Source organism: Myxine glutinosa, chromosome 3, assembly GCF_964187855.1.
Source record: "Myxine glutinosa chromosome 3, kmMyxGlut1.1, whole genome shotgun sequence".
In the NCBI taxonomy this organism is placed as follows: Eukaryota; Metazoa; Chordata; class Myxini; order Myxiniformes; family Myxinidae; genus Myxine; species Myxine glutinosa.
The window spans coordinates 41143015-41169742 of record NC_136263.1 but is presented as its reverse complement, the minus strand read 5'-3'; the positions used below and the strand labels follow the sequence as shown (position 1 = coordinate 41169742).

Genomic DNA, 26728 nt, shown 5'->3' with positions numbered 1-26728 from the left:
ACCTTATCTTGTTGTTCAAATCTAACTTGTTGCAAATTTGTAACTGTATATCAGGGTCTATCAAATCGAACTTATCAATTTGTAACTGTCTATTTTTGCCTGAGGAAGAACTGCTGAAATCTATCTATCAGGGTTCTACCCAACATCTTTGTTCCTTTCACATTTCTCTTTATTCATCCTAATTCTTGCTGTTTCTTTATTTCTCTATTTCTTTATCTATCTATCTTAGGAGAAGTGAATTATTGCACGGATTTTTCTAAAAGGTTCACTTGGCTGTGCCTGGATGGGTTTGAGGGTAGAGGAGTAGGAGCTGAAACCCGAATCCTATCCAGGTTCCTCCTGATGACTCCATCTTTGCTCTTTACTTCTTCTGGTTCCTTCTGCTGACTCCATCTTTGCTCTTTACTTCTTCTGGTTCCTTCTGCTGACTCCACTTTGCTCTTTACTTCTTTTCGTTCCTTCTGCTGACTCCATCTTTGCTCTTTACTTCTTCTGGTTCCTTCTGCTGACTCCATTTTTGCTCTTTACTTCTTCTGGTTCCTTCTGATGACTCCATCTTTGCTCTTTACTTCTTCTGGTTCCTTCTGCTGACTCCATCTTTGCTCTTTACTTTTTCTGGTTCCTTCTGCTGACTCCATCTTTGCTCTTTATTTCTTCTGGTTCCTTCTGCTGAGTCCATCTTTGCTCTTTACTTCTTCTGGTTCCTTCTGATGACTCCATCTTTGCTCTTTACTTCTTCTGGTTCCTTCTGCTGACTCCATCTTTGCTCTTTACTTCTTCTGGTTCCGTCTGATGACTCCATCTTTGCTCTTTACTTCTTCTGGTTCCTTCTGCTGACTCCATCTTTGCTCTTTACTTCTTCTGGTTCCTTCTGCTGACTCCATCTTTGCTCTCTAAGTCTTCTGGTTTCTTCTGATGACTCCAATGCAGTATTTGTTTTTCCATTTCATTGTAGAAACTGACATTAAAGGAAATAATAACACCAAACAAAATGTTAATTTAACTAGATGGTATTTATAGAATACTTACCCTGCGCAGTCAACCTGGTGCGAGCCAACTCTTCTGTTTTTGAAGGTTTTTTTTTTTCTTAGATCTAATATGGATGCCAGACCACGTGGGTGATGACATCAATTTGTATTCTCTAATATAATTGTTCCGTAGATCACGCTCAATAAATTTCAAACTGATCAGACTAAGCGTCATACTTGTCGAATTATGATGTCATAAATAAGGCACCACTGACGTCAGCGTTAACAACACTTATTTCCCCATGCGGAGTTCTTTAGAATGAGCCACGTTTCAACATTTTCCATGGAGCGGTTACGGAGATATAGAGGTGCTGAGTTTTCCAAGATGGCGCTCGTAACCACGTGGCCTATGACGTCATAAGTATCACTAAAATTATACAGGCAGAGGCGCTTCTATGGTGAAAATTTCGTGTCAATCGGGCCAACAATTGCAGCGAAAAATTTTTCATACTGATTGGATCAAGCGTTGTACTTGTCGAGTTATGACGTCATAATTAAGGTACTGATGACATCGTTATTAACATATCTTATTCCCATCATGGGGAGTACTTGACAACGCATGGTAGTACCACCTGGTGATGGTGGCAGAGGGTATTACAATTTCCTTCTTTGCCTGGCCACCGCTGAGGTTAAAGCTCTATTTACATGGGTAAATTTGGCATCCTGCCCTTCTCTTCCCCCTCCCCCTCCCCCAATGGAGGAGCCTCTCAAAGCTACCCCCAACCCCAAAATATGTATCGGCAGTATGTCTCTTCCCCTCCTTCCCCCTTCCATCCCTCCCTCCCCTTCCCCTTCCCCTCACTCCTCTTTCCCCCCTTCCCTCCCCCTTTTCGCAGCGAGAGACGTGATGACGAATTGGTCCATCAGCGAAGTGACGGGTAGGCTCTTCTAGTCACTAATAACCATCATGTTGGCTGTAATTCCTGAAGGCACCAAAAGCAGAGGAGGAAATTCATTCCTAATTCATTGGAACCTTTTGTTGGTAGAATAGCATTCAATTTATATCCATACACTGCCAACAAGGAAGGCATGCTACAAATTGCATCGGTACAGACTGCCATTCCCTGATCAGGCAGCTTAATAAATTGATGTTCTCTCTTAACCCAAAGCCCTCAGAGATTTTACGAAGCTGTTCTTCAATTTGGCTCAAACGTGGAAATTTCATGGAGTTCTGGTCTTTGATCACCTTGGAAATAATGAGGCCATGCTATGGGTGAAATAGCAGTTGAAAATTAGGCAGAGTGTTGGAGGAATGAGCAGCTCGCAATAAACCAGCATGGCCGGTCATTGATCAACCTTTGCCCAGGACAGTGAGGGAGTCAATTTATGGTGACATTATGGAATCCTTGTTGAACTGAAGAATGAGGGGGGAGAATTACACCCACGTGCTCTATCACCTGATGAATGTAGGAAATGAAAAGAAAAATCGGAGTGCACAATGGAAGTGCCAAGATGATATTTGTGGCTAACAATGGCAATGGAATTCATTATTGCAATCTGTTATGTAAGGATTGATTGGGGCATATTATGGCAACATTTTATACAATTCATTCAAACATATTTAGTCACATACACAGTTATACCTCAACATTCCGTTGTGAATGTAATTAAATTTGCACATCAGGACTGGTCTGCTATATCCCAAAAAATATATATATTATTTTTTACACATCAGGACTTATCTCCGATATCCAACAACTAAAAAAAATTTAACACATGAGGACTGGTCTCCTATATCCACTGCCACTGATACTAATTCAGCCTGGGGAAATTCCTCTTCAGAAACCTGCTCTCTCTTATATGCAGATTCATCCAAACTCTTCAATTATCTTGCCCATCCTTCCGCTCTTGGTAATTTGAATCCTGATTTGAGACAGTTGCTTTAAACCAACTTGCATTCTCCTCCTGGAAGGCAAATCTAACCGAAGACAACCTCAGATCATTCCACAAAGCTCGCAACAAGTTTGTTTACTCTCTGAAGAGCCAGAAAACAACATCTGTCCAATCTCAAGAATGAGCTTTCAAACTTGTCTCCCTCCTCGAAAATCTGGTGGCGCCTTGTCAAGACTTTCACCCTCTGCTCTCTCCGTACTTTGTCACCCTCAGGTATCTGCAGGACGCACGCGGTCCACCAGCAACCCCCTCTTCGTGAAACTGCCGAAATCCAGAAACACTGCTCATCACTCATTTATTCCTTTTTTCCCCACCTGTGGCATCATCTTCCATCCTCTCTTCAATCTCATTCTTAACCTCCAGGTCTTCAAGACAGCTGTTCATCACCATCTCAAGTCATTCCCCATCTAAAATCATGATATTTTCGACACATTTTGAACCACCCCAGCCTTCCCAAACATTTTCTTTATGTATCCATCTTGTCCACCCTTTGCATTCTCCTTTACCCCTCATCGTTACCTACATCCTCGTGTGTCCGTCTCTATCTATTGTTACATATTTATGGGAATGTATGTGAATTCCTATTCAGGTCTTTGCTTATCAATGTGTAGTAGATTAAGGGTTGTTGTGGTTGGAGGGTCAGGAGCCCTTCTGAAAAAGAGACCGGAAACGGAAGAGGAAAAGACACGAGGAAGAAAAGCGACGAGGATTCTTCTTCCTCGCCCCGCTCCGACGAAAGGTGGGATCGACCTTGCGCCGCGTGGAAAAGCGGCGTTCCCAAGCCCGTCTGGCGAGAGGAGTTACCGGGACGTGTACCTACCCGGTGGAGACGTCAAGTTGCCGTGGGGCCGTGCACCGACCCAGCGTCTGGCACCGTTCGCGGCACCGTCTACAAAGACGCGTACGGGTCGCACGTTGGGGCCTAACACGCGTTGCAAGCGGCGTGGGGCTTTTGCTTGCTTTACCGTACCCGCTTCGCGTGGCCACGAGGGGGCTGCCGCCTTGGTTCCCGGTACGATACCTGCCCGGTGGAAACACGTCCACCCGGGGTTCGTTCAACCGCCCGAGTGCGGCGACGCCGACCATCATCTTGGTCAGGAGGGGCCCAGAGACATTGTGAGGGACAGAGACCAAAAGGGGGTCGTGAGTACAAAAGGGGACACACATATATAAGATGGCCATCTTAATCATCTAGGGGATTGATTGATTGTTTAGTGTGAATTGTGGATGGTGGATTGCTCGGGGAATATACCCTTGATTGTATCATTGAAATTGTATGGTATCATTACCCTTGAAATATATCATTGAACATCAGTTTTCTCTTGGGTGGAATTCATAGGGATTGCGTTGCGAAAGCGCATATATACTACTACTTTCTGGCGAAGTTCCTCTCACGGTCCGGGGGTCACCGAGACCCGGTAGTCACCGAGGGGACCACGTAACAGAATTGGGGGCTCGTCCAAATTACGATTTGCGGATTCGCAATTGGGTCTACGTCCGGGATCTAAAATTGTATAAAATAATAAAATAATATTTTTATTAATTAAAATTTATTAATTAAGTATTAATTGGTAAATTTTGGGGAAATTGGGGGTAAAGTATTGGGTGAAGGTTAACAGGTGTTAACGATAGGCACCATGGCGTTTGTGGCACAGAACTTTGCGGTAACCCCGAGTGAGGCACAGTTCCGAGCGTTACTAAAGTCGGACCTCTTGAAATTGGCCAAACATTTTAACTTGGAGGTCCGAACTAATTTGAGGAAGGCAGAGTTGCAGGCCACGGTGATACAATCTATGGTGGGATTAGGAACATGGGACGAGTTAGCCTGGGAGTGGCTACCCGAAGAACCAGAAGACGTTGAGCTCCGGAAACTGGAGTTGCAATTACGGAGCCAGGAACGGATCAAAGAAGAAGAAAGGAAAGCAGAAAAGGAAAGAGCAGAAGAAGAAAGGAAAGCAGAAAAGGAAAGAGCAGAAGAAGAAAGGAAAGCAGAAAAGGAAAGAGCAGAAGAAGAAAGGAAAGCAGAAAAGGAAAGATCAGAAGAGGAAAGGAAAGCAGAAGAGAGGAGAGAAGAGAAACAAGCAGAGGAAAGGAGAGTGGAACGAGAACTCCAGGAAAGGTTAAAAGAAGAAGAAAGGAAAGCAGAAGAGAGGAGAGAAGAGAAACAAGCAGAGGAAAGGAGAGTGGAACGAGAACTCCAGGAAAGGTTAGAAGGGAGAAAAGCAGAGGAGAGGAGAGCTGCAAGGGACCTCGAAGCAGAGGAGAGAAAAGCGGAAAGGGAATTAAAGGAACGTGACATGGAGCTTCAGCAAGAAATTAAATTCAAGGAGCTGGAGTTAATGAGAGAACGGGGAGAGGCACCACCCTTGCTGACGGGGTCGACACCTAACCAGAAAACCTGGGATGTGGGCAGACATGTGAGGCTGGTTCCACCGTTCAGTGAAAAGGAAGTCGCGAAATTTTTTCCACACTTTGAGAAAGTGGCTCGACAATTAAACTGGCCGGAGGAGGCCTGGACCATACTCGTGCAAAATGTGCTGGTGGGAAAAGCTCAAGAGATTTATTCGGCGCTACCAATGGACCAATGTGCAGATTATGAGGTACTGAAGAAGCACATCCTCAAAGCCTATGAGTTGGTTCCGGAAGCTTACAGGCAAAAATTCAGGAATGCCAGGAAGAGGGAGAGTGAGACCCATGTGGAGTTTGCCAGAGTGAAAGAAAACATGTTTGATCGGTGGTGTGAGTCAAAAGGAGTCGGGAAAGACTTCGAAACATTGCGTGACTTGATCCTGGTGGAGGAATTTCAGCAGTGTGTCCACGAGGACATCAAAGTGTACCTGCAGGAAAAGAAAGTACCAAAGTTGTGGGACGCAGCCACCATGGCAGATGATTATGCCTTAACCCACCGAATAGGGGTCCACGAACCTAACTCCTTGCCTAGATCTCCGCAGGGGAGGTGGGGAACAGCAGGTGCGGAGAACGACCATACATGGCGGCGGCCTCGAGAGGATTATGGGGACAACGCGGATACCCCACCTGTTCGAAATCAGAGGGATGCGGGCCCAAGACAAACTTATATTTCGGGGGGCCCGAGGCAGACCACGAGTTTTTCCTCCGGGCCTACTTGCGCTTTTTGCAAGAAACCTGGACACTTGATGTCCAGTTGTTACCGCATGAAAAAGGAAGACCCAGAGCGGAGTCCGACTATTACGACTCCAAATGCAATGGCCATTGTGAGAAATCGCCATCAAAAGGGTTACCAACCATTTATTTCAGAGGGGTTTGTGTCACTGGATGGAGCCTCGACTAACCGGAGACCGGTTAGGATATTGGGGGACACAGGAGCACATCAATCTTTAATGCTTGAAGGCATTTTGCCATGGTCCGAGGAGACGGCAACGGGGGATAGTGTTCGTTTACAGGGGATCGGGGGCGGTGTTAGTGCTCCACTTCATGTCATCCATTTGGAGTCCGATTTGGTGTCAGGACCGGTCACCGTCGGTTTACAAGCCACGCTTCCTGTAGAGGGTGTATCTGTGGTTATCGGGAATGATTTGGCCGGGGGTCAAGTTTATGGTAACCTGAGGGTTGGTAAAGAGCCCAGCAGGGAAAATAACACCACACCAGCTCGGGATGGCGACAAAAGTGCCAAGTTATTTGTAGGGGGACTGAACTTCAAAACAGAGGAAGAAGTTCTGACCTCTGTCTTCAACAGATATGGGCCGCTGGTGGAAGTGCGGTTGGTAAGAGACAGGGAAACGCAACAGTCAAGAGGGTTCGGCTTTGTCACGTTTGCCAGCACAAAAGACGCCAGAGAGGCAGAGAAGAATTGGAATGGCAAGGATTTGGAGGGTCGGACCATAACAGTAGGGAAGGCATTTCGTAGGCGTCGAGAGGTCTACAGGAGAGGACAACTGGGCGGTAGTTTTGGTGGTGGCCGCAATCAATATTATTATGGAGGCTCCCTGAGTTACGGCAGCTCCCGAAGGAAGGATTGTCAAAGTAGTGGCCGAGAAGGAGACCGCTATTCATGGGACTACAGGGACAAGCGGTCCCACCATAATTATTAGGGAAGTTCTGAGAAGTTGAAGCACTGAATGCGGCGGAGCCGCCGAGCCAAGATTCCTACACGGATTAACCGTGAACGCCGTTCCTAAAGGCGTCCATGTAGTGAACTTTCATGCACGGACTAACCGTGAACTCCACGTTCCTCAAGGCGCCCATGTAGAGAACTTTCCTGCACGGACTAACCGTGAACTCCACGTTCCTAAAGGCATCCATGTAGTGAATACTCGGCTTGGCCTCCCGGAAAAAGTGCTATCGAGTTGCTTAACTTTGGATCTTTGATCAACCCCTTAACCTTCATTCACAAGAAACTGACGGTCAAAGTCAGAGGGTCATGAGATGGAGTTTGGCTTGGCAGGAGTCCAACGGGAAATTGAACATGTAAGGGGCAGGGACAATGTCGTTGCTGGTGCTTAGTCCAGAGTGAGTAATCTGGGGGGGTTGTGGTGAAATTTTGGTTGCTTTATTTTTAAGTGATAACTGTGCCCGGGGGGAACTGATAATGTGGGGGGGGGGGTTGAGTTATCTGGTTGGTTTATCCAAGTTGGCCGGCAAAGAAAGTTTTTGCTGGGTTCAAACTTTCTTTCTTGAAGGGGGGGGGAGTGTTACATATTTATGGGAATGTATGTGAATTCCTATGCAGGTGTTTGCTTATCAATGTGTAGTAGATTAAGGGTTGTTGTGGTTGGAGGGTCAGGAGCCCTTCTGAAAAAGAGACCGGAAACGGAAGAGGAAAAGACACGAGGAAGAAAAGCGACGAGGATTCTTCTTCCTCGCCCCGCTCCGACGAAAGGTGGGATCGACCTTGCGCCGCGTGGAAAAGCGGCGTTCCCAAGCCCGTCTGGCGAGAGGAGTTACCGGGACGTGTACCTACCCGGTGGAGACGTCAAGTTGCCGTGGGGCCGTGCACCGACCCAGCGTCTGGCACCGTTCGCGGCACCGTTTACAAAGACACGTACGGGTCGCACGTTGGGGCCTAACACGCGTTGCAAGCGGCGTGGGGCTTTTGCTTGCTTTACCGTACCCGCTTCGCGTGGCCACGAGGGGGCTGCCGCCTTGGTTCCCGGTACGATACCTGCCCGGTGGAAACACGTCCACCCGGGGTTCGTTCAACCGCCCGAGTGCGGCGACGCCGACCATCATCTTGGTCAGGAGGGGCCCAGAGACATTGTGAGGGACAGAGACCAAAAGGGGGTCGTGAGTACAAAAGGGGACACACATATATAAGATGGCCATCTTAATCATCTAGGGGATTGATTGATTGTTGAGTGTGAATTGTGGATGGTGGATTGCTCGGGGAATATACCCTTGAAATTGTATGGTATCATTACCCTTGAAATATATCATTGAACATCAGTTTTCTCTTGGGTGGAATTCATAGGGATTGCGTTGCGAAAGCGCATATATACTACTACTTTCTGGCGAAGTTCCTCTCACGGTCCGGGGGTCACCGAGACCCGGTAGTCACCGAGGGGACCACGTAACACTATTTTCTCCCTCCACCCTCCTGTAGGCATGTCCCCTTTCTCTTGTTCCCGTTTTTATGTTGTGTCATGATTTGTTTTCTGTCACTTGCTCTTCCACGAGCCGAGATCATGCAGTAATTTTTTTTTTAATCCCATTCAAACAATGCCCCCACATTCGCGGATTCAACATTCGCGGCGTTCTCCAGTAATGTGTCCCCACGAATGTCGGGGTCCGACTGCATTTAGATTCTTGTTTCATCATGTCCAATCAAGAAATGGCATTGAACTCCCACCCCAAACCCACACACAAAATAAATCATGGAAAAATAATTGCTTCTTTTATTTCCATTTATTCCAGGATATAGAAAATTATATCACAGCTTGTCTCTCTCTCTCTCTCTCTCTGATCACAGTTCTGATCTGCTTTCCACTGAGAACATTGTGTAATGTCCAGCGGATGGATATGCAAAATGAAATTGGAAATTTTACCAAGAATATATAAGATTGAAAATTTCCAGTTGTATGGCGTGAAGAACAATTGATTTTTGTGTGTCGGGTTAACAGTTACAAATATTGTATTGCTGTAAAACTGGCAATTACTTTTAATACATTCAGTGGTTTCTACGGCTAATGGAGGAATTGTTACAGGCAGATGGAGGGAGGCCTGAGACAGCACTGGACTTGACTTCAGATAAATACAGCCAAGCGATGTTAGGGGAAGTGGCTTAACTTCCTGGAGCACTCTGGGTACTGGTGACGCCATCGTGTGACATTGCTTTTCCCTCCAATTAAGGAGAGCAATTAAGGAATTAATTAAGGAATTAAGGATTAAATAATTAAATTAATTCAGGAATTAATTAAGGCAATTAAGGATAAACCTCCTCCTCTTCGTTACCCTCCCCCTCAACAATGGATGATAACCCACGGGGTTTGTCCGTGCTCTATTCCCCAAATTCTGAGCATCAAGCGAGGAAGCAGCACATACTATTTGTAAACTCAATGGTACGTATTCAGCCGGAGTCGGGTTCAGAAGTACCGACTTCCCAGACACAGATCGGACCTGCTCTAACAATAATACCACTGAGCCTGGTGAGTTGAGAATTAATTTGTCCTGCAAACGAAATAATTATTTATCTTTTCTTTTTTTGAAAGTGTTCATCATTTAAGACAAACATTCTCATGGCAATAGCATAGAGTTCAATATCATTTTAAATTTGTGTTGCTTGGTTCACTCTCTTTATAGCTATTCTGTGCTCACTCGTTCTGTTATAAACAGCCTGCTTGAAATAATAACAAGTCAAACTGTCCAAAAGATAACCAGAAGCACTTGTGGCGAACACTTGTGCCATTATAGTCGTGACAACAATAATGTGACAGATGAAGAATGTGTGTGCAGATAAAGCGGTGTCTCGGTAGGTGCTAAAATGGCAACGGTGGTCAATACAATAATGATAATTGGAAAACTGTGCAACAGAAAAAAAAAACACCTGACAATTCAGGGGAAAAACAGATTTAAAGTACAAAAAGCAAACAAGCAACCTCTTTCCCAGAAGAAAGATACAGATAAACTGAGTTAGGTTTGAACAAAATTGTGTGCTTACGTTCTTGAAGCCACGGTAAAGGATTTGAAGTTCCTTCTTGCTGAACTTTGTCTGCTCCAGCAGTTGTCCAAGTCCATCAGGCCGGTGGCGGACCGTGACCATCTCAAATTCATCTTCCAGGCTGTCTGTTTGCGCAGAGCAAAGGGACACAAATCGGTGTTGCTATTGAAACCCACGTTCACTTGGGCACTTCAAGATGGCAACCCAACAACGTCTCTTGTAAAAAATAAAATCCTCTTAAAAAACTCTTGAGATTATTCATAAAAATGCACGCCCTGTTTTTAACAGGACAGTGTTTTTGGATGTGTACATCTCCCGATTTGCATCTTATTGCCAGGATTATGGGCCTTGAATGCGGCACAGAGCACAAGGGTTGCACCAAAGAAAAATGAATAATCTCAAGAGTTTATTCTGAGAAATGAACTTCTTGGAGAAAGGAATAAAAACAACAACATGCTTTAGTGGGGTTTCACTCAAGAATGTTATTGTTTTAATTCCTCCTCCTACAAATTCGTTCATAGTTCAATTTAAGGATGAACAGCACCAACGATCGACACTATACCATCATAATTCAAGGGCTGTTGCTGTCTGTGGCCCTTGTTACCCTGCGCTCGGGAAGTGAAAAGCAGGGTTCGGCATTTGGTTGCGTCTGTACGTGTGATGTACGTGTCTGCATTTTTAAAATTCATTTTCTCGGCAACCGTTGGTCCAATTGACACGAAATTTTACCATAGGAGCGCCTCCGCCTGTAGAAATTTTCTGTACATAATTATGACCTCAAAGGTTATGTGGTACGGACGCCATCTTGGAAAAACGTTACCCCTCTATCTCCCAAACCGCTCAATGGAAAAAATTCAAACATAGCTCATTGTCAAGTACTCCCCATGTGGAATAAGATATGTTGATGATGATGTCATCGGTACCTTAATTATGACGTCATAATTCGACAAGTACAACGCCTGATTCGATCATTATGAATTTTTTTTCTCAGCAACTGTTAGTCCGAGTGACACTACATTGTCACCATAGGAGCACCTCCTCCTGTAGAATATTTTAATGATAATCATGACGTCATAGGTCATGTTGTACAGGCCGCCATCTTGGAAAAAACAAAAAACGCTGCACCTCTATATCTCCAAAACCGCTCAATGGAAAAAAATTGAAACGTGCCTCATTGTAATGAACTCCATATGGGGAATAGGTGTTGTTAACGATGATGTCATTGGTGCCATAATTATGACGTTATAATTCGACAGGGACAACGCTTAGTCTGATCAGTTTGAAATTTATTGATCGTGATCTATGCAACAATTATATTAGAGAATATAAATTTATGATGTCATCGCTCACGTGGTCTGGTAGCCATATTGAATCAAAGCAAAAAAAAAAACCTTCAAAAACAGAAGAGTTTGCTAGGTACAAGACTGTTTTTAGGCATAATTTCACTGCATTTAACCAGAGAGCCAAAGGACAATACTTTTTCCAGGGTACTAACATGCATTGGCCTACTGCGTTTTGAACCATGGGATTTAAAAAAAATCCATGAGCGAGTGTTCGCAAACAACTGGACTTAGCATCTTCTCCCACGATCACCTTGTGGGCACATCAGCAGGAATGCATTTTCAAATTGAACCCTTTTCCATCAGGAATCAAACCCAGACTAGACAAAATATCATGGCTGAAAGACACAGCCACTGACTGAACTATCCTGCCATTCCAACAAGAGCACGGTGCACACGGAGCAAAATAAGCATCAGTCGTCTTTGATTTTTAAAGCTTTTTTATCATGATTCATGCCATGCACAAAGGTAGAAATAAAACAAGGATAAGAAGAATGCTATGCATACTTCTGATTACACCCAATTATTTTATTCGGCCAGGGAAGCCAGAGCAGAGAGAAGAATAAAGAAAATAGGCACAACTTGATCAAACCTGCTCCTAGTATTGCAGAAAGCAAGATGAAAGGTAATAATTTCTTCAGGCAAGGCACAGGGAGACAGAGAGACAGAGACAGCAAGATTAAAAACACTTGCTTGGCTTGGCGAGTGGCGTGTGTTTGACACTGGAACACGTTACAAGTTTCAGGAGGCGGCGTTTAAGGCCTGGCTCCGTGCTGTGCTCAATTGTAGAGCCTAGAAAGGTCACACCGAGGTAAGACTGTGAGGCCAACACAATCACACCACAACAAGAGCTTTTTACACCGCTCGGTGCTGCAGCCACATACACATCACACAGAGTCTGGTGAACATTGTAGCACCTTTTATCAACACAAGTGCTTAAATAATTGCAAGTTTCGTTGCTTTAGCACTTTAACAATTTGACTAAGAGCTATAGTCAGATTCACTATGTTTTTTCGTTCAAAATTTTTGGAGATTAGCAAAACTACATTTTTGGAATATTCAGAGCATGAGGAATCCAAAAATTAATGTTGGCATTTGCGTAGACACCTTTGCGAAAATGACACTCGGGACAGTGATGAAGATCTGTAAAAGCAAATTCCTGAACGGTATAGACCTAGTAGATCCTGTGTATAGGACTTATAGTTCAATCTGATACTAACAAGGCTGCTTTCTTACTTTATAAACCCAAACCTATAACTTCAAAGGACTTGCAATATCATGTATTATGTAATACAGTTATATCACAAATATAAAGACAATGGTTTTCAATTACCTTTGTTTGTTGCTTTTCTATAATCCTGAGCACTATTTTGAGGCCTTTATTGGATTCCTTGACCCAGAAAACATAGGATTAGCATATTTAATGAAGTTTCTAGGTTGACTTGAAGCCGAGATAGCGCAAAATATGTATTCTATGGCGGCCATTTTGAAAAGCCAAAATCTGTGTCTGTGCAAATGCCAACATTGATTTTCGGATTCTCCATGCTCTGATGATTCCAAAAATGTACAGGTTTGCTAATCTCCCAAATTTTTGAACGAAATTATATTTGTTAACATAGTGAACCTGACTACAAGTTGCAGTGTCAGGAAGAGGGTGGTTCCAGGAAAAGCATCACTGCATGTCCCTCTTTCCTCTATTTCATCATGATCCGACCACAAGTGACACTCATGATAGAACTGACAAATTTATTGAAGACCATTCGGGAAACTGACAGTTATTAAATAACTCAACAAAACTACCGGTACACCCTAATCTTTAGAATAGAAAGGAAGTCTGGTTTTGCCAATTTTGAATAAAGCACAATTTGGGGCCACCTATTTATTCTGTAACCAAACAATGCAGAAGTTTTTGCTCCTCTACCTCCCCATTATGCACCATATGTCCTGGGACCAAGTAGTCACATTGGAACTTTATTTCCGGGACTAAATATCACATTACTGCAGGAGCAGTTGCATCTGCAGGAGCATGCAGGAGCATGCAGGAGCATGCAGGAGCATTACATGGAGCATGCAGAAGCATTACTGCAGGACTAAATATCACATTACTGCAGGAGCAGTTGCATCTGCAGGAGCATGCAGGAGCATGCATGCAGGAGCATTACTGCAGGAGCATGCAGGAGCAGTTGCTTTGCATCTAAAGCTCTCAACATTATTGGAATCTCCCATGACAAGGCCGAAGCATATGGTCTGTTGCTCTCACATCACAGGCAGGTTCATGATCCGTTTTTTTACCTCTTCTTCCCCGATATTGCTGCCTCCGTGCTCTCTGTCAGTCATCTGACCCTGTCCAGCAACTCAAAATGCACGCATGCCTCCAGTAGCCGCTTGCTGGTTAATCTTCCAAAATCCACCCTGAGTGCACGCACACCCTCAACTTCTTTGTTAGTCGTTTCTCCAAATTTATGGAAACAACTTCCAGAGGCCATTCTTTCCCATTTTCCACCCAGGGCTTGAAGCAGGCAGTGCATTGTCACCTCATGTCATCCTCCATCCTGACCCATGATCTTTATTACACCCACTAACCCTTCCGAAGCCAACCCTTTTTCTTGCTAATTTCAATTTTCCCTCCACCCCTCTCTTTCTCCCTCCCTCTCCCTGTGGCATGTAATTGTTCAGGGAGGGGGGGGCATGGTGGGGGGATGGAGGGGAGAAGAGGGGTGAGATCCAAGAATGTTTCATGGGTCTTGCTGATGTTTAAAATGTGAACATAAAACCTCCAGTTTCCTGGTCGTGGTTGCTTCTGTGCATGCTCCACCAAGTGATCTGCTTCCAAAAAGCTACGTAATTGTTCCAGGTTAGTCTGTGCTGCCATCGATTTCTTGTTCTCTGTTTGCGTCAATTGTTCTTTCTATTGAGTGTTCGCTCCTGTCTATTTTTTCGTGCTCATTCTAATTATTTCGACCCCGTGTCTCAGCCTCAGATAGCTTTGGTCCTACCCAGCTAATTATTTTATTAATTAATTCCCAAACTGTTGTCTCCATCCCTTGTCCTATTATTCATCACCCTCACTTTAATATACCTTCTGTTCAATCAAAAAAACTACCAAAAACTATCTTTCTCTTCTCCCTTGTTCTTCTTCCTCCCCACTAACACCAGCAATTTAAACATACAGTGCATTCAGAAAGTATTCAGACCCCTTCAGTTAAAGGAAGCCTCTCCTCAGTGAAAGACACATGAAAGCCCGCTTGAAGTTTGCAAAAAAAGTACCTAAAGGACTCTCAGACTGTGAGAAACAAGATTCTGTGGTCTGCTGAAACCAAGATTGAACTGTTTGGCTTCCGTCTGGCCACTCTGCCATATAGCGCAGATCGGTGGAGTGTTGCAGTGATGGTTGTCCTTCTGGAAGTTTCTCCCATCTCCACACAGGATCTCTGGAGCTCAGCCAGAGTGACCATCGGGTTCTTGGTCACCTCTCTTCCCAAGGCCCTTCTCCCCCGATTGCTCAGTTTGGCCGGGCGGCCAGCTCGAGGAAGAGTCCTGGTTGTTCCAAACTTCTTCCATTTAAGAATTGTGGAGGCCACTGTGCTCTTGGGAACCTTCAATGCAGCAGAGATTTTTTGTAGGCTTCCCCAGATCTGTGCCTCGACACAATCCTGTCTCTGAGCTCTGCAGGCAGTTCCTTCGACCTCATGGCTTGGTTTTTGCTCTGATATGCATTGTCAGCTGTGAGACCTTATATAGACAGGTGTGTGCCTTTCCAAATCATGTCCAATCAATTGAATTTACCACAGGTGGACTCCAATCAAGGTGCAGAAACATCTCAAAGATGATCAAGAGAAATGGGAGGCACCTGAGCTAAATTTCAAGTGTCATAGCAAAGGGTATGAATACTTATGTCAATGTGATATTTCAGTTTTTTATTTTTAATAAATTTGCAAAACTTTCTAAAATCCTGTTTTCTCTTTGTCATTATGGGGTATTGAGTGTAGATTGATGAGGGAAGAAATGAATTTAAACGATTTCAGCATAAGGCTGCAACATAACAAAATGTGAAAAAAGTGAAGGGGTCTGAATACTTTCTAAATGCATTGTATATCAATTGGAATTTAAAGATGTTCAATATTCCAACATACTTGCTTCCAAACACTTTTCTCCCAGTCTGCTTTCCATTCTCCCCTTCTCTCCATCCCTGGATGACTCGTAAGATCGTGCCGCATCCACCGTCGTTTTCATATAGCACTGTTTTCTGCATGACTTTAATCATCATTACCCTCCCAATCCTGATATCTGTCTTCTTATCTCCGCCCTTTGAATCCTTAAATCCAAGGATACAATCCAACACAGTAAAACCCTTTTGTACCATGTGTGGGTCTACAGTGGCAAACTCCCATCATGTCAGTACACTCCCCCATGTCGTCTTCATACCTAGGGTCCCCAACATCTGCTCCATGATCCCCCACCCCACCCCTGATCGGCATCCCCAGATTATGAGGACATCCACACCATACCCCTGCACTTTCTTGCTTCCTCCATGTCCTATCCCTTCCTTGCTTCCTTTACACCCCACCCCTTCTTGCTTCCTTCACAACCCACGCCCTCCCTGCTTCCTTCATGTCCCTCACTTTTTTTGCTCCCTTCACACCTTGTTGTATGTATCCTTGTTGTTTCCTTCACGGTCTGCCCATCTTTGTTTCCATGCACCCTGCATCCTCTCTGCTTCCCTAGTGTCCTGGCCACTCACTTCTCCCCCTATTTCTCAGCCCTCTCTTCTTCTGCTGCGTCCCACCCCTCTCTGCTTCTCCAGTGTATCACTACCTCTCTGCTTTAACAGTGTATCACTCTCTCTCTGCTTCCCCTGCATCCCAGTCCACTCTTTTCCCTCTGTTTCTCGAATCCTCTCTGCTTCCCCAGCATCCCGCTCCCTGTCCACTTCTGCAGCATCCCACTCCCTCTCTGCTTCCCCAGCACCGCCCCTCCTCTCTGTTTCCCCAGCGTACCACTCCCTTCTGCTTCCCCAAATCCCGCCCCCTCTCAGCTTCCTCCAGCATCCAGCTCCCTCTCCACTTCTGCAGCATCCCACTCTCTCTCCGCTTCCCCCACATCCCGCCCCCTCTCAGCTTCCTCCAGCATCCCGCTCTCTCTCTCCACTTCTGCAGCATCCCACTCTCTCTCCACTTCCCCAGCACCCCCCCCCCCCTCCTCTCTGCCTACCCAGCGTACCACTCCCTTCTGCTTCCCCCACATCCCACCACCTCTCAGCTTCCCCCAGCATCCAGCTCCCTCTCCACTTATACAGAGTCCCACTTCCTTCTGCTTCCCCCACATCCCACCACCTCTCAGCTTCCCCCAGCATCCAGCTCCCTCTCCACTTATACAGAGTCCCACTCCCTTCTGCTTCCCCCACTTCCCGCCCCCTCTCAGCTTCCCCAGCATCCCCCCTCTCTCTGCTTCCCCAGCATCCCCCTTTCTCTTCTTGCCCAGCACCCCCCCCTCTCTGCCTCCCCAGCGTACCACTCCCTTCTGCTTCCCCCACACCCCGCCCCCTCTCAGCTTCCCCCAACATCCAGCTCCCTCTCCACTTATACAGAGTCCCACTCTCTCTCTGCTTCCCCAGCATCCCCCTCTCTCTTCTTGCCCAGCACCCCCCCCCCTCCTCTCTGCCTCCCCAGCATACCACTCCCTTCTGCTTCCCCCACATCCCACCCCCTTTCCACTTCTGCAGCATCCCACTCTCTCTGCTTCCCCAGCATCCCCCCCTCTCTCTGCTTCCCCAGCATCCCCCCCTCTCTCTGCTTCCCCAGCATCCCACCCCTCCGTGCTCATCCCACGTCCTATTCCACATCCTCCTGCCTTCCCCGTCTCCATGCTCTCCTCCCCCTCCTACTCCACTCTTTTCCACTCATGCCAAAAGCACATCCTCCCCATCCATATCTCTAATCTTAGGTTACTACAATATTTGCTCCAGAGATCTCTCGATCAAGTCTGTCACTGGTAAACCTAACATTATTTGCCTCACATAATCCTTCCTCCCACAGGATGTCACAGATTCCTTGATGTTTCTCCATGGGTATTGTCTATTCTAGTTAAACAGGCCTGAACCCCAATACAGTGGAAGAGTTGTAGTTTACATCAAGAAATCCATTTCCCACTCTCTGTGTACTATCCCCCCCCCCCCCCTCCGAATCCCCACGGAGTACCTTTGGCTGCGCTTTCCCCTCTGCAATCACCTCCTGTTTGTATGTGTGCTGTACCGTCCTCCTAACAGGGATGACCCGATTTAAATCTCCCTCTCTGCCAACATGGACCATCTTATAACCACCCATCCCAATTCGCTCTTCATCATATGTGGTGATTTCAACTGTCATCATGCCGTTTGGCTGGGTGTTGATTCCTCTTCAACCAGCCACGGGGCCTCTCCCAATCAGTGAGCTTCCGACTCGGATTTCTCCCAGTGGCACATATCATCCCTGCAGTTCTGGACTTGGGAGGAAACTTAGTCATTACCGAGGGCTCCTCTTCCTCTTCTGCTGCAATAGGTTTATCTGAGTATGTGCTTGGGAGAGTCAACATATCTCTGGCTATTGTCAGCGCTGTAAAGTCTGGCAGTTCACTCAAGCTGACTGGCAGCAACTGCAAGCTGCTCCCTCGTGTCAAGACTGGGCCTTCATTTCCACCTCCTCTAATCTAATATTAATACTGCCTGGAAATCCTTCCACACAAGCTTGCTTCCCCCCCACCCCCCAACAACCCTCCGCCCGCCCCCTCCCCCCCTCCGCCCTGTGCACAGAATCTTGTGATGAAGCAGTTCCCTTCAAACAACTAGGATCTCTTTCTGGAAGGCAAATCCGAATGAAGGAAACCTCAGATCATTCCACAAAGCCCCGTGTGTATCCAGAAGTGTGTATCTAGAAAACAAGATCTGGCCAACCTCAAGGCCAAACCCTCAAACCTGTCTCCTTTTTCAAAGACCTAGCGGCACCTTGTCAAGTCTCTCGTGTATGCTCCCGCTCCATCCCTTCCCTCACTTCAACTGGCACCAAAGCTGACTGCTGGTGAGAAGGTCGAATGCCCCAATTTGCTTTGCTTCCAAATCTCGTGTACCAACCCCTCACTCATGACACATGCCTTACCCTCTCGTACCTAATTGCTACTTGGCACTATCTTTATCATTTGGGAAGGTGGAGAGGTTTCTGGCAAACCTTGACCCCGAATCTGCACCAGGCACAGATGGCAACAGTGCATGTGTCCTAAAAACCTGCTCGGCTACTCTTGCTCATCCTCTTTCTGCTCTGTTCAACAGATCATTCTCTGCAATCTATCATTGCAGTTGACATAAAATCCTTCCTTTTTTCCAATGGCCTGTTCTCAGATTATCAGTTTGGTTTCAGACTGGGACATTCTCCCACAGACATGCTGCTTATATACTCTCCCAACAAACCACCTTTAGAGGTCATTTTCCCCGCAGGGCAGGGGTTGGCCTTTGTTGGGCACCGTGGTCCCCTTTTTGAAGCAATGTTTTATGGCTGGATGCCCTTCCTGCTGCCAACCCAATGGAGGGAAACCCATAATCTCAGACATGAGATCAGGGACTTGTCTTTGGACATACACCACATGACCAGAAGTATGTGGACACCTAAACATCACACATCTCATTCCAAATTCATGGGCATTAATATGGAGGTGGTCCCTCCTTTGCTGTTATAACAGCCTCCACTCTTCTGGGAAGGCTTTCCACTAGATGTTAGAACATTGCTGCAGAGATTTGCTTCCATTCAGCCACAAGAGCATTAGTGAGGTCGGGCACTGATGTTGGGTGATTACGCCTGGCTCGCAGTCGGTGTTCCAATTCATCCCAAAGGTGTGGTGATCTTAGGCTTGTGTGCGGCTGCTCAGCCATGGAAACCCATTTCATGAAGCTCCCGGCGAACAGTTGTTGTGTTGACATTGCTTCCACAGGCAGTTTGGAACTCGGTAGTGAGTGTTGCAATCGAGACAGACGATTTTCACGCGCTACATGCTTTAGCACTCGGCGGTCCCATTCTGTGAGCTTGTATGGCCTACCATTTCGCGGCTGAGATGTTGTTGCTCCTATACCTTTCCACTTCACAATAACAGCACTTGCAGTTGACCGGGCAACTCTAGCAGGGCAGAAATTTGACGAACTGACTTGTTGGAAAGGTTCATCCTATGACGGTGCCACGTTGAAAGTCACTGAGCTCTTCAGTACGGCCCATTATACTGCCTATATTTGTCTATGGAGATTGCATGGCTGTGTGCTTGATTATATAGACCTGTCAGCAATGGGTGTGGCTGAAATAGCCGAATCCACTAATTAGAAGGGGTGACCGCATACTTTTGGTCATGTAGTGTATCTTGAGCATTTGATACAGTCTGGCACCCAGCCTTGATCTTCAAACTCCCTACTTTTGGCAACCAATGCCACCTCCTCTCATGGATGGCTGACTTCCTGCACTCCAGTAGTTATCATCTACCTCTCAACAGGATACCATCATCTCCCCTCCCTGTCAAGGCTGGAGTTCCCCAAGGCAGTGTATTGGACCAATTATTGTTCCTAATCTTCATCAATGATCTTTGTGATTCCCTGAAAAATCCTGCCCATCTCTATGCTGATGGTTACACCCTCCACCCTATCATTCCTTATCCTTCAGACAGGCAGGCAGCAGCATATTCCATCTCTGCAGATCTTGATAAGATCAGAAGCTGGTCCAACAACAACACTTGGAATATGTCTTTCAACCCCAACAAATCCTGCACACTCACTCTGTCTCTCCAAAAGGACCCTCTGGCAAACCTTCCCATCCACTTCCTAAACAAACCACTTGAAGAGGTTAAATCACTCAAATCTTTGGGCCTCGCCATGATCTTTTTTGGCAGACCATATTTCCATGATCACCTCCATAGCCAGCTGCCGACAGGGCATCTTTTGCTGTGCAAGGTCTTTTTCTGGCAAATCTGAACTTTTGAGAACCTACAAGGCCTTTATTCACAACTGGATGGAGTACTGCTCTTCTCTTTGGCCGATTCCCCTGCCTCACATATTGTCCTTCTTGATGCCATGGAAAGCAATGTCCACAGGATCATTGGGCTCTCCCAAGCCGAAGCTGAATGTCTTGGCCTGACACTTTGACATCAGAAATAGGTTGGTGGCCTTTGTATTCCAACACCTCCCGTTTGATCTTACACCCTCTGCCGTTTATTGGCTCTGTCCCTCCGAGGTGTCTGCAGGGTGCACATGGTCTGCCAGTAACCCTCTTTTTGTCAAACTCCTAAAATCAAGGCTCACCACTCTCACTCCACTCATTTGTTCCTCTTTTCCTTCACTTGTGGGACCAACTTATCCTCAGTCTGTTCAGTCCCATTCTTCTCTCCAGGGCTTCAAGACAGCTGTTCACCACTACCTCAGGTCATCTTTAGAAACCACCATCCATACTCATGATCTCTTCTACCATTCCCCAGCACTCCATTTTCCAGGTCATTGTGACCTCTTTCCATTTGTTAGTTGTCAGTTGGTTTGTTCCTTTTCTGTTTCATCCCCACTTTCCCCTTCCTTTTGTTGTTTGTCAGCTTTTTCACTCCTATATGACCTTTCCCCCTCCTGTTGATGTCACTTTCTCTCTCACTTCTTCTCTGCTGTTGGTGTTTCGCCCTTTGCATTTTGTTCCCCCCTTAAGCTCTTCCATGAGCCTCGATCATGCAGAGAAAAATAAATAAAGATCTTAAATTAGATGAAATTCATTGCAAGAGTGGAATTGGTACATAGAGTATACTTACGATAATAGTTTCGGTTAATGGGGTAGAGCCTAACGTAAATGTAGATAAAGGATAATGGGATAAAGTAGTCCTAACTTCGTACAAAGGACATGCAGTACAATACATTTTGTTCTAAGCAACGTCTCTTTTGGTTGGCAATCCTGTTTTAAAGAATGATTTTCAACTTGATGTAATGAACAGTGAAATGTAGAATTTTGCATAATGGGGAGCGAAAGGAGCAAAAACCATCTATACTGCACACTACTTATCACTGAGGCCTGTTCCCTTGAGAATAGTGCTAGAGGGGGAGGGTAACACCACCAAACCAAACAATGTATCATGGCAACCAAACAATGTTTGGAACCTAAAACAATCACTAATCATACATTCTCAACTCAAATCATGGAGCTATGCACACATTTCAAAACCAAGACTTTTGCCAGCCCAGTAAATGAATGGTTGCAGAAAGTCTTTTTGAAAAGTCTTTTGAAATGCTTCCATTATGGAGCCATCAGTTTTGAAAGTTAAAATAGTACAATGAATGTTGCTTTCACTCACATGATTGATTTCTGTCAAGCAAAGCGATTCTTCTCTGGGAGTAACTAACCGCAGCGCTCGTACTTGTAAACTGTGGCCAAAGTCTTCCAGATGGTCAAACTTCTTTAGAAACGCGCAAAGCCGCAAAGCCTAAGAGACCATTTGGCTGAGTGCAAATTGGTCGTTTTGAAAGGTCAATTCGAGTGGGATATTGTGGATTTTAAAAACTGCCTCGAGGAAGCTATTCTTCAGAGGATCAGACCAGACGAGATACCGCTGCGTTATGGTGAAGAGGGGACACAATGGAGCATTGCTTCGCAGCAGGGGCAGACTGAACCCTGGACTTGTTATAACATGCGCAGACTTAGCACATGTCTTTTGAGACATCGTGAATTCACGAGGGAAGATTTTAATAACCTCATAGCAAGCTCGCAAGCATTGAATAAATCCCTTTCTCAGCTTGAACTAAAGTTTCTGCTTCGTTTGCGTCAAAATGTGCAGCAAAAACTCGTGTGGCGATGGCACATATTTTACCAGCGAGCGGATTCACATGAAATCTCTCAAACTCCGGAATAATAACGGATGAATGGAGTCAGGGAGGAATAAAAATTAGTGGGGATGCGGAGGAGAGGAGCGAAACCACACACCTAAAATGGTAGAATATTCCAGCCTTTGGACATCCTTGGACTTTCCAACAATAAAATGGCTGTTTCCGCATCTATAAGTTCCAGGTCAAAGTTTCAGGTACATTGCACATGCATAATCTAAGTCAATAACATGTTGTCAGCCAGCAGTGAAGTCACCTGGTGGAAATAGGTCAGGCAAATAATTATACTGAAGAATGCAGCAAATAAGTAGAGCGAACAATCCATGTGACAGATTGAAACCATAGCAACCCATTGTTACACTCTCTTTGAAACGTATGAACAGTTTTCAATACTGCCAGCGCTCGTATGCAAGTCCTTCTCAAATGTAAAACATTTTCCCCATCCTTTATACGAATGTTCATATGTAGTTTTTACATGAAGTCTGTTCATGAATAACTTACTGGGGACCTTCATTTTCTGCGGACTAATATCTTATTGTTTACAAAACAATCGTCTGTGGTTCAGAAGAAGAACTTTCTCATTTTGGAAGTATAGCACGTCCTTCAAGCATTGCAAGTACTGCATAACCCACAAAAGTTGATAATCCTCGATTATGGCCTTGCAAGATACACCGTGACCCTATATCAGCATCCCACGGTGGCGGTGACAACAGTTTGTCACCAAACGGCTGTGAGTCTGCCACCCTTATCCCGTAGCTCAGTCGAATGTAATTATAAACTCATTGGAAACTCTCATGGCCCTACTAGCGCGTGCTCATGATTGATCTTGGGACCTAGGGCCTGTGGAAATGTTCCTAGGCATCGCGTTAGCGGGTGCCAGCGCCTCATTGTGTTCGAGGTGGGAAATCGAGTTCCACGTTCCGGTCTTATCGATGCTTCTTCTGAAGCACCATATGGAGAATGTTTGGTAATGGCAGCATTTCTTTTATCACTCTAACTCTGAGGTGTTGGACCTCAGAATATGTATTCATTTGTACCGGATGGTACAAATGCACATTTGTCAAGCTGTTGTAGCAAGGGCTAACGTACTGATATCTCCCTCAGATTTAGGCCAGTGGAAGGGTATCATACACTAGTCAATGACTAACCATGTCAGTTGTCTGTCCTAGACATGACAGCAGTGATATTTAATAAACTTCAGTCAATCAAGACTTGTAATGCATCATCGGTGCGTACCAGGTGCCCAACTTGCTTATAATATTATGAAGGTACTGTGGCATTTATTTTGGGATTACACAGGCTGCCATTGTTTTTGCTGCTCATGTGACTGCTCCATGGAAATTTGATCGTTGGGGATGATTAAGAGCACATTGAGGGTCGACTTTTTGCATACAAAGTAAAGGCTCATGGAAGAGCTAGAACACAATGGATCAGGAAGCAACAGCACACAAGAATGATGCCTTACATATGCACATCATCTGTTTTCGAGATCAGGTGCAATATGGCCGACTGGCAACCATTTTGTTACTTAAACCTGTCCCCAACCATTTCTCGACATGCATGGACCGATTTTGTTCAAACTTGGCACAAATACAATACATGAGAGTATACATATGCAGAAGATTTTGTTTTGTAATTTGACCAAAGATGGCCGACCGCCGGCCTTTAACTCTGTACAACAAAATTACTAAAATCATGGGGGCACTGACATTTTTGGTCTTTTTCTCCTTGTTAACATCTAACACATCTAACTTACCCTGCTTCATTCACCTTACATTCCAGGTTCCAATGTTGTGAACATTTGAGGAGCTCAGAGTAAGATTTTCAGTTCTGGCGTCCTCAGCGACTGTATTTCCTTCCGGGTTTGATCCAGTCCATCAGTCTGTCCACTAAAGTTTGCACAAGTTCCATTACCATTGTTGCTTCTGCCACTCGGTTGCAATCTGCTGTTAAATTCCAAATGTGCATTGTTTATCTTGAGCAGCTCAAACCTCAAAGAGCTCCATCAAAAGGTTAGCAAAACCCCAATAATAATATTTTTGGAGATATATAGGTTGCCTTAACAAATTAAACCACTCATCTCATCATCTAGTTCCGACAAGTCTTCTGGTGACATTCAAGATCGGATTTCTCCAAACATCCCTATCCTGGACTGTTTCCTGAAACTCTGGGAGACAGCATCCATAAATTTACCTCATCAACCCAGCACATACAAGGTCTTCCTCTTCCTTTTCTTCCCTCAATCTTACCTAACATGGTTGATTTCTCCAGTTCTTGTTTTAGTATCAGTGTGTCTAATGTACATGGTGGTCCAATTTCTTCAAGCACTGATTTGTTTTGTTACCCTCCGCCAGCGTAGGTGGATGGAGGTTATGTTTTCACCCCTATCTTTGTTTGTTGGTCTGTCTATGAACAAGATATCTCAAAAAGTTGTGGACGGATTTGGACGAAATTTGGCAGAGAGCACATGTGACATGTGACATGTAGCGTATTTGACAAGGACGAAATGATATCGATTTTCGTGAAGATTCGGATCCGGCTACTATAATTTTTAAGTGATTCTTCACCATTGCGAGATAGGGCCAAAAACGATACTCGTGGCAAGATATCTCAAAACGTTGAGGATGGATTTGGACGAAACTTTGTGGATATATTGGGTATGTGACAAGACCAACTATATTCGATTTTGGTGAAGATTTGAATATGTATTCAGATGTGAGAATTATTTCATTTTCGAAGTGATTCTTCGCCATTGAGTGATATCGGGCCAAAAATGATATATAGCAGGATATCTCAAAAAGTTGAGGACGGATTTGGACGAAACTTTGTGGATAGATTGGGTATGTGACAAGACCAACTATATTAGATTTTGGTGAAGATTTGAATATGTATTCAGATGTGAGAATTATTTCATTTTCGAAGTCATTCTTCGCCATTGAGTGATATCGGGCCAAAAACGATATTTAGCAGGATATCTCAAAAAGTTGAGGACGGATTTGGACGAAACTTTGTGGATAGATTGGGTATGTGACAAGACTAACTATATTCGATTTTGGTGAAGATTTGAATATGTATTCAGATGTGAGAATTATTTCATTTTCGAAGTGATTCTTCGCCATTGAGTGATATAGGGCCAAAAACGATATACAGCAGGATATCTCCAAACGTTGAGGACGGATTTGGACGAAACTTTGTGGATAGATTGGGTATGTGACAAGACCAACTATATTCGATTTTGGTGAAGATTTGAATATGTATTCAGATGTGAGAATTATTTCATTTTCGAAGTGATTCTTCGCCATTGAGTGATATCGGGCCAAAAACGATATATAGCAGGATATCTCAAAAAGTTGGACGGATTTGGACGAAACTTTGTGGATAGATTGGGTATGTGACAAGACCAACTATATTCGATTTTGGTAAAGATTTGAATATGTATTCAGATGTGAGAATTATTTCATTTTCGAAGTGATTCTTCGCCATTGAGTGATATCGGGCCAAAAACGATATTTAGCAGGATATCTTAAAAAGTTGAGGACGGATTTGGACGAAATTTTGTGGATAGGTTGGGTATGTGACAAGACTAACTATATTCGATTTTGGTGAATATTTGAATATGTATTCAGATGTGAGAATTATTTCATTTTCGAAGTGATTATTCACCATTGAGTGATATAGGGCCAAAAACGATATACAGCAGGATATCTCAAAACGTTGACCACGGATTTGGACGAAACTTTGTGGATAGATTGGTTATGTGACAAGACCAACTATATCCGATTTTGGTGAAGATTTGAATATGTATTCAGATGTGAGAATTATTTCATTTTCGAAGTGATTCTTCGCCATTGAGTGATATAGGGCCAAAAACGATATACAGCAGGATATCTCTAAACGTTGAGGACGGATTTGGACGAAACTTTGTGGATAGATTGGGTATGTGACAAGACCAACTATATTCGATTTTGGTGAAGATTTGAATATGTATTCAGATGTGAGAATTATTTCATTTTCGAAGTGATTCTTCGCCATTGAGTGATATAGGGCCAAAAACGATATATAGCAGGATATCTCAAAAAGTTAAGGGCGGATTCGGACGAAACTTGTTCCTTGTTTGTTTGTCTATGAACAGGATATCTCAAAACGTTGTGGACGGATTTGGACGAACTTTGGTGGAGTGGTTGGGTGTGTGACAAGGAAGAACTGATTCAATTTTGGTGCAGATCCGGATCCAGATACTTTCATTTGTAAGCGATTCTTCAGCAATTGAGAGATATGGCTAAAACTGATACGTAGCACCATATCTCAAAAGGTTATGGATGGATTCGGCCAAAACCTGGTGGACATGTTTGGTGTGTGGCAAGGACGAATTAATTGGATTTTGGTGAAGATCTGAATCCGATTCCAGATACAATAAAAACAGGAATTTTAAATTTTGTTGGGGATTCTTCACCATTGAGAGAAAGGGTCAAAAACTATA

The 26728-nt window shown here is 44.7% G+C and overlaps 2 protein-coding genes across 10 annotated transcripts in view; one reads left to right on the top strand and one right to left on the bottom strand.

Moving 5' to 3' along the window:
• Positions 1-26728, bottom strand: part of LOC137413947 (Kv channel-interacting protein 4) — a 413434-nt gene that overhangs the window by 68471 nt on the left and 318235 nt on the right. For 5 of the 9 annotated variants that reach the window (XM_078773939.1, XM_078773936.1, XM_078773934.1 and 2 more), the window contains exon 2: positions 10054-10178. In XM_078773939.1, the coding sequence (XP_078630065.1) occupies positions 10054-10178 (125 nt within the window). Of the gene's footprint in view, positions 1-10053; positions 10179-12082; positions 12186-13685; positions 13782-21722; positions 22190-22348; positions 22398-26728 lie in introns of those variants that run through there. The other 4 variants (XM_078773942.1, XM_078773940.1, XM_078773938.1 and 1 more) reach the window with 4 other exon arrangements.
• LOC144891292 (uncharacterized) lies at positions 3055-7359 on the top strand. Its single transcript, XM_078773933.1, has 2 exons — positions 3055-5040; positions 5128-7359. Exons 1-2 carry the CDS (start codon positions 4559-4561, stop codon positions 6989-6991), a joined length of 2346 nt encoding a protein of 781 aa, XP_078630059.1. The 5' UTR covers positions 3055-4558; the 3' UTR covers positions 6992-7359.